The sequence below is a fragment of the Platichthys flesus genome, chromosome 13, assembly GCF_949316205.1.
Source record: "Platichthys flesus chromosome 13, fPlaFle2.1, whole genome shotgun sequence".
NCBI lineage: Eukaryota > Metazoa > Chordata > Actinopteri > Pleuronectiformes > Pleuronectidae > Platichthys > Platichthys flesus.
In genome coordinates this window covers 2104910-2118986 of record NC_084957.1, presented here as the reverse complement: position 1 = coordinate 2118986, position 14077 = coordinate 2104910, and the positions used below count along the sequence as shown (strand labels likewise).

At 45.5% G+C, this 14077-nt stretch overlaps 1 protein-coding gene across 1 annotated transcript in view; it reads right to left on the bottom strand.

The window, feature by feature from the left end:
* The window catches only part of LOC133967681 (diacylglycerol kinase beta), a 66574-nt gene extending 53111 nt beyond the window's left edge, over positions 1–13463 (bottom strand). Inside the window, exons 1-2 of the mRNA XM_062403281.1 lie at positions 13218–13463; positions 3243–3623 (exon numbers count right to left, since the gene is read on the bottom strand). Coding sequence (XP_062259265.1) covers positions 3243–3309 — 67 coding nt within the window. The 5' untranslated portion in view covers positions 3310–3623; positions 13218–13463. The remainder of the gene's footprint in view (positions 1–3242; positions 3624–13217) is intronic.
* Between the last annotated feature and the right edge of the window lie 614 nt (positions 13464–14077).

The window sequence follows — 14077 nt, the reverse complement described above, 5'->3', positions numbered from 1 at the left end:
GACACAGAGACACAGAGACAGAGGGAGACAGACACAGAGACACAGAGACAGAGGGAGATAGAGAGACAGAAAGAGAGACAGAGGGAGACAGACACAGAGACAGAGGGAGATAGAGACACAGAGACAGAGAGACAAAGGGAGATAGAGAGACAGACAGAAAGACAGAGACAGACACAGAGGGAGACAGACACAGAGACAGAGGGAGACAGACACAGAGACAGAGGGAGACAGACAGAAAGACAGACACAGAGACAGAGGGAGATAGAGAGACAGACAGAGAGACAGAGGGAGACAGACACAGGGACAGAGGGAGATAGAGAGACAGACAGACAGACAGAGAGTGAATAATCTCAGGTGAGAAGAGAAACGTAATCAGAGATCATCCAGTAACAGTACAGTCCAGTTCATGGCATTAACGAATGACTATTACTTATTATTATTATATTTATGATCCATTAATTTCCCAGGAAAACGTCTCCGTCAGTTTGAAAGTTGAAAAATGTTCTTGATAAATTGAATTTTATAAAAAAAATATGAAATAAATGTGATTAGGGACATATTTTAGTTCAAATCTAATACCACAATATGATATTTTTCATCTGATAAACAAATCAAATCTTCTGAGCTATACAAATTGATATATACATTAATTGATTTCTGTTGAATCGTTTTAGCTCCGACTGATCAATGATCATCTTCACTCTCAATTCATCAGCTGATTATTTTCTGTTAATTAATTGATTATTTCATTTCGTTTCAATCACGTCCTGAAAACTGAGAAGCTGCAGCCGGTAAATGATTTTCAAAAATGTGATTAATCAAGGAAGTGATTGATTAGTGAATTAGTAATTTCATTTCTATTGGATCTGATTTGGTTTATTAAAGACACTGACAGCCTGATGGTGTCTGTTCCCTCTGCAGAGAAGCAGAGTCAGTGTCCTTCATTAAGCCCTCGATTGATCGGCTGCTGATACACATCCCCTCCTCACCGGGGCTGAACACGAGACCTTCCCGGCAGCAGGGGCCTTCCCGGCCTGCACATCCGTCACGTTTCGATTAGAGTCCCTCTCCAGAGAAGCCTGACTCATAAACTAAGAACTCGACCACAGCAGCAGCAGCAGCGAGCGCTTCTGTGTCGTGTCCTCTGAGCGATGTGGTGTCACCTGGCGTGTCAGTGGCTGCAGGGAACCACACACAGACAGCTCCTCAAAGCACATTAATAACAGGAGCATTAAGAGCTAGGATCACTGTCCTGGGGTTGTACGCCTCCACCAACCAGAGCAGCTCCACTTCAGACTCATATGAGGTCACTGTGACCTTTGACCTCTGAATCCTGATAATAATGCCTTTGAATGAATTACCCAAAGACAGACTTAAGATACAAGATATAAAATAAAAGAGGCTAAAGCATGTTTTGTGAGACATTGACCTTCAGCCTCTGACCACCTGATTCAGTTAATCTGTTAGTGTAACTGCATATTTGTGCCTAATTTTAAAAAGGATTATTTACAGTTTGTCTTAAAATAAGTGTTCACAAGGCCAAAAATAGGGTTTTGTGAGGTCACAGTGACCTTCACCTTTGACCCTTTAGAGTTCAGAGTTCACCTACATGACGAAGGACCACAGAGAAACTCAATCAAGTCTCTTCCGTCTATTATTGGCTAATATTCAAGTGATTTTTGACAGTTTATTTTAAATCCATCTATATATAGTTTATAAGCAGAATGAAAAATATAATTTAATGACATGGGTTTTAATGTTGATGATAGATAGTAGATAATAAATGACAATATCATAAAATTATGTTATGATAGATGAAATATATCTTCACAATATAACAGCAGATAAAACCGCTGTACCCAGGTGGATCATTAATGCTCAAATGGGGGATTTGAAATAATTGGACAAATATTCAAGGGTGAGCACAGTTATGAAATATTTGCCGCAGGCGACAATAAAACTAAAACCTGCCATTTTCCCAGGTTTCCTCTTGATCTGCTCTTTTCTCTTCGGTGCGCTGACTTGTGCTAATGATCCGGTCGTGCAAGTCGGGGATTGTTTTGTTTTTGCCTCGGGTTAACAGGTAATAAAATTAAAACTATAAATCACATGATTCAAAGGCTGGAGCCGCTTGGATAGAACACAGAGCAGTTGAGGGTTATTTTTCATTTAAGCACCTCGGCCCTATTTGTAAACAGCTTCTCTCAATGTCAGAGACCCGGGCAGTTAATTCAATTGTTGCCTAATTGTGTCTGAAGGACCCATGAGAGGAACTGAAGGTGAAGAGGACTGAGCTTCAGAAAAGATAAGACGGCACAATAATACGCCTCTGGCACATCCACACCGGCATCGGCAATTATCACCAGAGAATCTCCTCATCTTTTCAAGTGGACGTCTTCGTCTTCCACGTGCACGGCTCCTCTTCTTCACCCTGACATATTTGCATTCTTCCAGTTTCAACATTTTGCTGCAGTTTTCTCAGGTGGAGTTTCGTAGCTTCTGGTCAGTGACCTTTCCATTCCACCAGAGAACAAACAGCTGTGGCTTTAATCCACACAGGTCTGTGAATATAATGGTTTCTGCACGACCGAGCGATTCCTCAACAGACTCATCCACGACGACAGACACGAAACCAGAGGACAGACGCTCTTTTGACTAACAAATGTGGTTTCTAGAGAGAGAGGGGATCGTCCAGCAGGAACACACAAGGTTTACTGAGAGGAACAAACTAACACATGGAAGAATAATGTGACGACAAACATCCAGACTGAAATCCTGCTCAAACGTTACAGTTGTTCATTTACAAAATAATCAAAAGGGCGATGATGTGAAATAAATGGATGATTCAACATATCGCTAAACCAAAAAGTTAAGAGTTGAGGAACCTGGTTGCCAGAGATCGTGGCCTTAGCTTTGTTTGGGATCGTGCCAGATTAACCGCTGAGCGTGCGTATGGCAAATGTGTGTTTACAGGCGAGGTGTTTCAGGAGCTCCAGTCTTTTCTGAGGGGGGGGGGGGGCTTCCTCTACCAAAGACCTTGAGCTTTTTTTTAATTTGTCAGAACCTTTACAGCCTGAAGAAACCTTTAAAACACACTTGAAGAAATACAACACACTCGTCATATGTCTACTGTGCAGATTTGCATGGGGCCTATACCCTCTGACATGAACACCACAGTATTTGATTTTGCAAATGAAGAAAAAACTCTTCAATCATTCCCATCGGACCCCGTTGGTACTCACACTCGCTGTACTGCTGCAGCTGGTTGAACTCTGCTGGGCTCAGACACACCCAGCTCCCGTCTCCCATGCTGCCTGAAGCCAGGGGCCCTGCAGGGCTCTGTGTCGGGCCGCGGCGCTGCTGGGGGGGGTGCTGGTTATCCCTGGGTCAAGCTGTGTGATGGGACCGAGGCCAAGAGGCTGTGGGATGACATCTCGGCCTCGAGTTGGAAAAAAAACAAGGGCCCGTGAGAAGAGGTGGAGGAAGAAACCAGGTCCCAGTTCAGGTCTTGAATATTACTGAGGTGATCCAAATATTCCAAATATTGATATATGTAGATATATCTGAGTTATAGCGAAGGACTCCTCATGACTCGGAGGTTGGAAGGTTTCTTCTTTGCTGACCTGGAGAAGAGAGACAGAAAACAGCAGAGCATAAATGGAAGTGATTTTATCATCCTCTGCACAATGTCAACAATTTAAAATAAATGAAAAGGTTTATATCAACACGCTGAGGAGAAAAATCTGTGACATCATGAAGTCATTTAGAAAGACAGAAGCAGGTAGAGAAGTCATGTTTCAGTCTGTATTTATATTATTATTCTTTTATTTATGTCACATTTAAATTCCACAGGCGACAGGCTCTTTAAAACTGAAACAACACAGATCAAAGTGAGTGGAGAATCTATTTTAATATGTTAAAATGATGGAGAACATCTGTTATTATCAAATTGGACTTTTTTTTATATCAGATTTCAGGAAAATCCCCATAATTTGCTCAAATGGAAAATGAAATGCACAGAAATGTGAGTGAGTAATTTTCGCAGTTTACATTGAACTAGTTGCCAACTGAATATAAACCTTGAGAAAGTTTATCTGCTTCACGTCTCAATGAAACACAGACGTCTCTAATGTTGGAAACTTTTCTGACAACGTCCAAATGTTTTGTTAATAATAAAAAAGGAGACGTTACTCATCCAGCTCAGGAGAAACAGACGGAAGCTCTTCTGTGTTGTTCAGGTGTGAATGAAGAACGATTGTGTGAAGCTGAGATGAGAGGCCTCACTACACACGTCCTCCAGGAGAGACAAGACAAAAGCATGGGTGACCAGCTCCACTTCACAGAGGGAATGACTACAGATTATTTTTAGAAACGCTCTCCACTGAAAGACATACGCTCAAAAACATTGTTTTCATTTCTTGTTCAGATCTGTAAACATCACACTCGTGATTCTGTTCCACGTGAATCAGTCAAATCCAACTAAACTGCTTAGATGTGTTTAGTTCAGGAGGGAGTCAATGTTTAGGTCTAAAAGGATTTAAAAAGTACTCACTCCTGGACCACAGGTCTCACTCCTGGACCACAGTACTCACTCCTGGACCACAGGACTCACTCCTAGACCACAGGACTCACTCCTGGACTAGAGGACTCACTCCTGGACTAGAGGACTCACTCCTGGACCACAGGTCTCACTCCTGGACCACAGGAGTCACTCCTGGTCTACAGTACTCACTCCTGGACCACAGGACTCACTCCTGTCTGCAAGAGTCGCTCCTGGTCGACAGGACTCACTCCTGGACCACAGGTCTCACTCCTGGACCACAGGACTCACTCCTGGTCTACAGGACTAACTCCTGGACCACAGGACTCACTCCTGGTCTGCAGGACTAACTCCTGGACCACAGGACTCACTCCTGGTCTGCAGGACTAACTCCTGGACCACAGGTCTCACTCCTGGACCACAGGACTCACTCCTGGTCTGCAGGACTAACTCCTGGACCACAGGACTCACTCCTGGTCTGCAGGACTAACTCCTGGACCACAGGACTCACTCCTGGTCTACAGGACTAACTCCTGGACCACAGGACTCACTCCTGGTCTGCAGGACTAACTCCTGGACTAGAGGACTCACTCCTGGTCTAATGGACTCACTCCTGGACCACAGGTCTCACTCCTGGTCTGCAGGACTAACTCCTGGACTAGAGGACTCACTCCTGGACCACATGACTCACTCCCGGTCTACAGGTCTCACTGATGCTGCTTTCCTCGCTCCCTCTGTGTTAGATGCATGTGCCAATCAAGCGAACAGCCCCCCCCCCCCCTCGAAGCAGAGAGGGATTCTGTTTTGCTCGTGTGGTTGCCTGGTAACCATGACGTCACTGGAGTGAGGCACCGTGACAGAGATGGAGAGACATCGCCACGGTAACTATGAACAGATGTGCCCCCCCGCTCAGCATCTGTCCTCCGTCCTCTGCTTCCACCACAACGTGCACAGAACCTGTCAGTTCATCTTCAATATTCTATCATACAGAAGCTTTCATTTCATTTTGATGGGACAGATCTGGAGTCTGTGTGGTTCACAGTCTGGTCCGCGCTCTCTGCAGATCCTGCAGCAGCAACAGGCAGGAGATCAGATGTTCAGGGTCTAAACCTGGAGTGAAGGTTCCAGAAGGTTTTCACCGTCCACGCAGACGTTCAGACTTCATATCGATGCTTTTCTGTCTCTCACACTCGTCTCTCACTCTTTAGTCTGAATCTTCATCTCTAAATTGACCATAAACTGATATTTTTAAGCCGAACATGAAATTCAGAAGCTTCATTATTTACTAACGTTGGATTCTAACACATTTTGTCTCAAATCGTTGAACCAGCTCTCCCACCTCAGTTCACAGTTCAACGTTTCACGATTCCACAGTGAAAACACACTTTCAGTATCTGTCACATCAAGTGTCTCAACGTCCGACAGCCTCTCGACCAATCAGAGCCTTCCCTCACGGTGTCTCTGTGTGTAGTGACTCTCAGTCAGAGGTGAGCTGAAGACCAGTGGGTTGTGTGAGTCTGTGGTTTCAAACCAGCGCCAGTGACTCACTGAGCCTCTCGCTTCTTAAAAGAAAGAGACGGAGGAAAAGAAAAGGTTTAAACACCTCCACCACATTAAGTTCATTACAGCACTTCATCTGTTTCAGTGGCAAGGAACTGATTGTTTTAATTCATGTTACATAAAATTATGTTTTATTCATAAAACACTGAAATAAAAAAAGAGGAGCAGGTTATGCTTGAAAGCTTTTGTGCATCATAAAAAACATCCACCTCTATTTCTACTTATTCATTTAAAAGCCGATCCTTCTAATTCACATACTGTTTATGAAATGAACGTACACTCCGGGTTCGCCCCCTGACCAGCAGGGGGCGACTCCACTTCTCACTTTATAACGTCACTAAACAATTTCCTTAGGAGTTTATTTCTCAGTCTCTAGTTTCAAGTCTTCTTCAACACAGCTGATGTTCATTTAGTCAATTAAGACTAAAATAGATCATAAAGCACCGGATGTATTAGAGTCACAGATACAGCTGTGCAAAGTATAACAACATATTTATATAGACGTGCGCTCGGGTAAAGATTAAAGATGCAGACAGTCAGCAGGTGAGAGCTATAGTGCAACCTCACCTTTGACCCCTTGACCTCTGTGTAAATAACTGTCAGCCCCAGCAGGGAGACTCGTCAACATGCTCACATTAAGATGCAAATTACCAGAGGTGACATCATGTGTTATTTTTGCAGCAGAAAGCTAGACACGTCATTTCAGAGGAAACACACCCACGGCTGAGCTCAGGTGCTGCGACAACTCAGACACAATTCACACAACACAACACAACCTCCACAACAGGAGGACAGAAACCATTTGGTGTGAGTGTGAATGGAAGACATGGAAGACATGTGTTTAATCCCCGGTGATGGATTGGGTTGCAGGTCTTAAGCTGACGGGTCCAGACATGAATTGAAGATGAGAGCAGGTTGTGGGTTCAGAGCTCTGCAAAGACGGACTCTTGTACCGTCCAATGGAATGAAAGCACCAAACCGGAGGCCTCAGAACCATGTGTGACAGTATCAGACAAATATCACACAACATAACTTTGTCAGGAAAATTAAAACAGCCACTTTGAGACGGACGAAACGCAAACCTGAACATTTTATCTCCTCAAATCCCAAATTCATTCGACTAAAGCTAAGTTGGCCCGCATTAGGATACTGATGGTGATTACAGTGAGGACAGTGGAGAGGAGGGACACAGAAACAGGAGCTGTGACATGACTACTGCATATTCCCAGGGGAGCCACGCTCAGAGTCCTGCAGGAGCCTCTAACTGACGCTCCCCTGAGTCGGCCAGGCGCTCGCTGCAGGAAGAGTGTGTCCGAGCTCTGATAGCAGCAGCAGCCGAGCTCCCGACACACACACACACACACACACACACACACACACACTCGCCGGCAGCTGTCTCCTGCAGGAAGTCGAAGCCCTGTGTGACCATATGATTAAATGGATACTGACAGCAGCTTTTCTGTGTCAAACATCAGTCATTTACAGCACTCAGATAATCTTCATGATCCAAGCAAGAGCTAAATATAGACGTCGCTGCCATAACTGGGTCGGTGGCTCGCCGAGCAACTCTGGAAAATCTCAAAACCAAGCTCCAGACTGCACCTGCGTCATGTAGAGGATCCGACCCAGAGGGTTTTATCACCTGGAGCTCGAATGTACACAAGCAGTTTATTCTTATACCTCAGATGTGCACATGAGAGCCCGGCTGCACGTCACACTTCAGTAAAGGCCTGCAGCCGTCAGTCCTGTCTGTGGAACTGTAAATATGTACAACGGGAATGTAAACTGTGTTGCCCAGGTTATACACGTATACAGCTGGATCAAACAGTGGCTGAGCTATAACATGTGAACTATAACCCTCATGAATCAAACCGAGGCAGAAACAATGTGCAGTCTCAGAGTAGGAGCTTCAATCACTTTCTGGAATCGTAGAACATTTACTCATAATCGGCTGCATCTCCCCCTTGAAGACGTAAACAGGTTAAAATGTCTGGATTGGTTCAAATCTAGGACCTGAAGTAAAATAATGCAGATTCACTAATTACAAAAGAGATATTTGCTTTGTCTTTATATAAAACTCATCTGAAAATCCTGTTTATTACAGCCCAGCTTCCAAATGTAATGATTTACACATGTTTCCTGACAGAAGAAGCTTTGAGCACTTGCATGACCTCGTGCCTTATAGCTTTGGATTTAAATACACACTTTTTTGTCCTCATCCTCCTCCTCCTCCTCCTCCTCCTTCTCCTCCTCCTCCTCCTCCTCCTCCTCATCCTCATCCTCATCCTCATCCTCATCCTCATCCTCATCCTCATCCTCATCCTCCTCCTCCTCCTTCTCCTCCTCCTCCTCCTCATCCTCATCCTCATCATTGCTATCAGCACCTTCAGGGTCAGGTAGTAAAATAAAAGCCTCGGACCGGTCAGGTCTCTCCACACATGAGTCCCGTAAATCCCCTGAAGGCCAGGACAGGTTTCCTCCACTCTGCTCAGACGGCTGAGCGTCTGTAACGGCCCGTCGGATCCTCTGCAGCGGTTTGAAAACGAGCTCACGTAATCTGAGCGATGAAGAGAAGTGACAAACAAGAGCCGGTGACTCGTGGCTGCACAAACCCTCCTCTGGGCCGATCAGAGGGAATCAGAAGTGACTGTGACAACCGAGCAAGTGTCTCGTCCAAAAATAGGGACAAACGGCAAAAGACAAAGTTGGTGGTTAACATTGTTTGAGGGAATGAAGTGTAACCTTGGGGGCTGCAGCCTGGGCCTCATCTCTACCCATACAAGGTCTGCTGCTGATCCCTCGCCTTGACGAGACACACGCTCTTTTCCTGCCCCCCCTCCCGGTCTATCTTCACCTCTCACCCCCAGGATCACAACTCACTGTTTCCGTCTCGGTTATTGAAATCTGATCTGCTCTGCGATTCCCTCACAGGAGAGTGAATCATCTGAGTTCTCACTTCTGCTTTCTCAGCTTGAACGTCACGTCTTCCCCTGAACCATCAGTCATCTACTGAAGTTCTGCAGTTTTTTGTCTACAGCAGGTGTTGAGGTTACAATAATGAGATAAAGGAGACAATTAGTCCGAGTCTGACCCGACAGGAGTTCTGTTGTTTAACATTTTTGTTTTTAGTAGATATGTGAGCCAACGTGACCGAACCCAAATCTAATTTTAAGATTTAAATCCATAAAGCTCGGGTCACGTATTCACACTGGAAAACACATCAAGATCAGGAGCATTGATGATAATCAAGTTGATAATCAACAGGAATGAGATTATTTGATTATTAGAAACGTTAAAAGTTCACAACACGAACCTTCACAAGAACACGAGAAGTTTAGAACCTGGGGTATACGATGCCCTAAGCTGTACGATGGGGAGGTGACATTTTGATTTCACCTCCCCATCGCCCAGAGTCATGACACGAACAACAACAGGTTTCACTTCTCGGCTTGAACGTCACATCTTCGCTGCGTCATCGGTCATTCACTGAAGTTCTACAGTTAAATACAGTATATGTCTACAGCAGGTGTGTGTGTCGCTGTGGATCAATCTGGGATCAGCTCGGCTGCAGGCGAGGCTCACACTGGAGTCCTGCTCTAGGCTACAGGGGGTGTAGCCTCACAAATACCAGCAGTATTCATGGAAGGCCTGGGGAACTGGGGTATTGTTCAAGATGCAGAGGGGAATGGAAAGGCCAAATATATACACAACAGCTGATTGCATTGTGTTTAGAGTCCAGAGCCTGAACACAAACTGACCCGGGACCTCTCTCCTGCTGCAAAACAATTAAAAAACAACATGAACTCCCAAGAGAAACTAAATCTACTGACATGGTCACCTCAGACATTTAAAACTACTCTGCTTTCAATAATAAAGGTTTGGATATCTGAACTTCCCTTAAAAATAATAAACACATTGACATTAATGGACTTTACGTTGATTCTTTCCTCCTCATTCCAGATGTTTTCCTTTCAAAGGTTCAACAGACATCTCCTGCATGTGTGCGTGTGCACGTCACCCTTGTGTGTGTTGCTTATCGAGCTGCGACCGGCTCCGATCTGTCAACTTAGTGTTAATCTCTGCACGTGCATCATTCTGCACAGCGAAGGTCAAACATACAAGTGAAGCAACAAGAAGCAGAAACACGGTTTGAAGCCGAGGACAGACTTTCAATTTGGCCTCAGGGATTTATCCTTCGTTTGTTTGGCCTACAAAAACTATATATTTCTATTTCTGAGCCTTAGTGAAGGAAAATCCTTTTCCTACATCGAGTCTCATGGTGTGGGTAGCATTAGGATTTTTATTGAATATCTTTTTCAGCTCTAATAAACTGCTGAGAACAACCTTTTCTTCTTAATAACAGATTCCTATTAATATGAATTATATATTTAACCCGTCTCCAGCGTCTCATCGCCAACAAAACATGAGGACAGGTATCGAACCGTAGAGCAGACGTACTAAAGCTAAGACAGGATTAGAACTTCTCCTCTGTCTCTGACACTTAATCATGAGCGAGCGGGTGAAACATCAAACGGGTTTTCACAGAGAAACAACGATTCACCGAATCAAGACCTTTAAAGATAAGTCACGTCCGGACGAGAGAGTGAGACGGTGACCGATCGATCAGCGGCTGCACTTTCAAAAGATAAACATTCTGAATCAGACTTGAAACTGCTCTGAAGACAAATCACATCTCTGAGCCAAACAAAAGCGCTGCAGCAGGTCTGGAGTGCACAACACATTCAGGCCTGTCCAAACTCCACCGACTGCCCTTTAATCACAAGACACATCGGCCCGACTTCCACCTGTCACTTGCATAATGGGTCGTTTTATTATTTAAATATTCCAGTTTCCTGTGAGTGAATGGAACGACTTTAATGGAAATCGATTTTCAAGAGGAAATCGACTGGACACAGAAAATTATATTTTATTCAAAACGCGTGGTGGAATCACTTTGCAGATTCAGATCATTTCATTTCAGTGTTAGAAGACTTTATTTATCCTCATTATTTCTAAAAGCGACTAAATCAATATAAACTCTATATAAAGATGGTCGCTGCGTCGCCACTGCCTTCCACTTCACAAATATTATGGCAAAGCATCCTGGGTACGGGAGTCGCCATCTGGTACTGCTGAGGTCATTTGGAGCTGCCGTATTAAAGGTGTCAGCCCTCAGCTGTCAATCATAACGTCTTCTGTTCGGTACCTCTTGGGGGTTTATGAGCAGCCACCAGGGGGCGATCGAGTTTTAGTTCAACTTTTGGAGAGCTGTCTTTACGCAGTCGGGAACAACGGCAGCTCATGAACATAGTGGATCCATCAGGAGTTCGGGAGACAGATGTTTCCCCTCAGGCGGTGGTGGAGAACAACTCCGGAGCAAAAAGAGAGGAAACGATTGACTTCAACTCAAACACATCTCCTGTTTCCACTGGAGGAGGAAACAAGCAGCGGTTTGATAACAAGTTCAACACTCACTTCACAGACGATGTGTCAACACATGTCACTGCAGGTTCGTCTCGTCCTGAATCAAACGCACAGCAGAAAGCAAACTGAACACAAGTGTCTCTGCAGCAGAGTTATCACCTCATCGGTCGGACAGTGTATCAACTGCAAATTGAAAGCAGAGGTGCCAGCTACACCCTCGGTCGCCTGTGGGAGGCGCTCCACTGCCCCCAGCCCCCGATCCAGTCGGGGACAATAATGACTCACAACACTTAGTTCAGCTGGAGGATTCGAAATTAAAGATTCATGTAGAAAACACCTCCATTATTTAGTTTCTCAGTGATTCTCAATGTTTATATTGACGTGATCAGATATGACCTCGCTGTGTGCAGGTGTTTGAAGGGGGGGGGGGGGTCTGATAATCAGGGTCATCCTTGTTATTCAGGTCGGTGCGGACACGACAGGAACCAGCGTGAGCGACCGTCCTCCTCACACATGTTCACTCTGTAATCCTCGTGATAAACTCCTGTCTGATGGACGAGCGGATCATTATCATTATTCAGACCTGCTCTGACACATGAGGCCGTGAATTCAACATGACTGACACGGTATGAACACACATGTCACACAGACCGATACTGTACCCGGGACACGGAACGTGAGCTGAATATCCCAGCACCGCTAAATGATTCTCTTCCCTTCACCCTCCTCCTCCTCCTTCTCTCTCTCTCTCTCTTTCTCTCTCTCACACTCTTTTGTCTCGCTTATTTTCTCCATTGATCCTCTCCTCCTGATTATCCTCAGCTCTGTCCCGCTCGCTCGCTCGCCACGCCGCCACAGACGAAATCCCGGTCATGCTTAACGCCGACCGAGAAAATGCTGTCAAGGAATAAATAACCATCGCATTGGCTGATTGCTTGATGAGATGTAATTAGACGTGCAGACTGGAGATTAATCACGAGATGTCAGACGCCTCGTGCTAAAGCCACGAGCTGGAGGAGGAATCCTGCGATTCAATAAGACGTGAGACATATCCCCCAAAAAACAATAATTACAGAATTAAATATGAAGTGAGGAAGAATTGAAAACATCTCAACCTTCCAGCGCCCCCTCTTCTCGGGACAAGAACGTTATCTCAAGTGTGTTCGGTTCTGTTTGTGTTGGTTTCATGGTCCTGGTTGAAAATGGCTCGTGAACATTACTTGTTTGTGAGAAATGTTGATGCAACAAGAGTCCGACCTCGTGCCCTTGGTCTGCAACTCCCCGACAAAGGTCTCTGTACCAGTGAAACATGTTCGAGTCTATAATCAGATCATTATCCTTTTGAGTTCTTTCTTGAATTTGTAAATGTCACCAGCAGACGGCTGATCTAACTAGCATTGATGTTGTGCCTTGATGAATTAAATCCATCCTCAAGCCTCTGAACTACGAGACAAGTTGTGATGAGAAAAACCGACCTCGTAAAAAAACAAACAGATTCAAACACTGAAATAAAAAACTTTAAAGGTTAAAGCACCTTTTTGTACAGGGGAGCCCAAACTGACCCTGGGCTTGGAGGCTGATGCTCAGATGGAGGGGAAACTCAAAGAGAGCAATAAAGGAGACAAGTAGAGGTTACACACAGAAACAGGAGGATCGTCGACATAGAGGAAGAGATGTGAGAGAGTCTTCCTACCAGAGTCCGTGTACCATCCCTGTTCAGCCAGTCTGAGTGAACCAGTGAGCTCCAGGATGTGGAGTCGTGGTCCGTCGGGTGTTTGATTCCCAGCAGCAGCCGAGTCGTCCTCTCAGCTCAGACAATCACTTCATGCAGCAGCACGACAGCAGCTCTGGAGCCTCGGTGGTAACATCCCTCCAATCCACCCTGAATTCATTAAACCTCTCTCTCTCTCTCTCCCTCTGCTGCCCTCCCTCTCACTTCTCTCTCTCTCTCCCTCTCTCCCTCTCTCTGTCTCTCTCTCTCCCTCTGCTGCCCTCCCTCTCACTTCTCACTTCTCTCTATCTCTCCCTCTCTCCCTCTCTCCCTCTCTCCCTCTCTGTCTCGCTCTCTCCCTATGCTGCCCTCCCTCTCACTTCTCTCTCTCTCTGCTTCTCATGTGCGCATGGTTAACACTCCCTCTCTCTCTCCATTTCTCTCTCTGTCTCTCTCCCTCTCTTTCCTTCTCCCTCTCTCTCTCTCCCTCTCTCTCTCTGCTTTCAGGCTCCTCTCTCTCTCTCCCTCTCCCTGTTTCTATCTCTCTCCCTCGCTTCCTCTCTCTCCCTCTCTCTCTCTCTCTGCTTTCAGGCTCCTCTCTCTCTCTCCCACTCCCTGTTTCTATCTCTCTCCCTCGCTTCCTCTCTCTGCCTCTCTCTCTCTCTCTCCTTCTCTCTCTCTCCTTTCAGGCTCCTCTCTCTCTCCCTCTCCCTGTTTCCATCTCTCTCCCTCGCTTCCTCTCTCTGCCTCTCTCTCTCTCTCCCTCTCTCTCTCTGCTTTTAGGCTCCTCTCTCTCTCCCTCTCCCTGTTTCCATCTCTCTCCCTCGCTTCCTCTCTCTGCC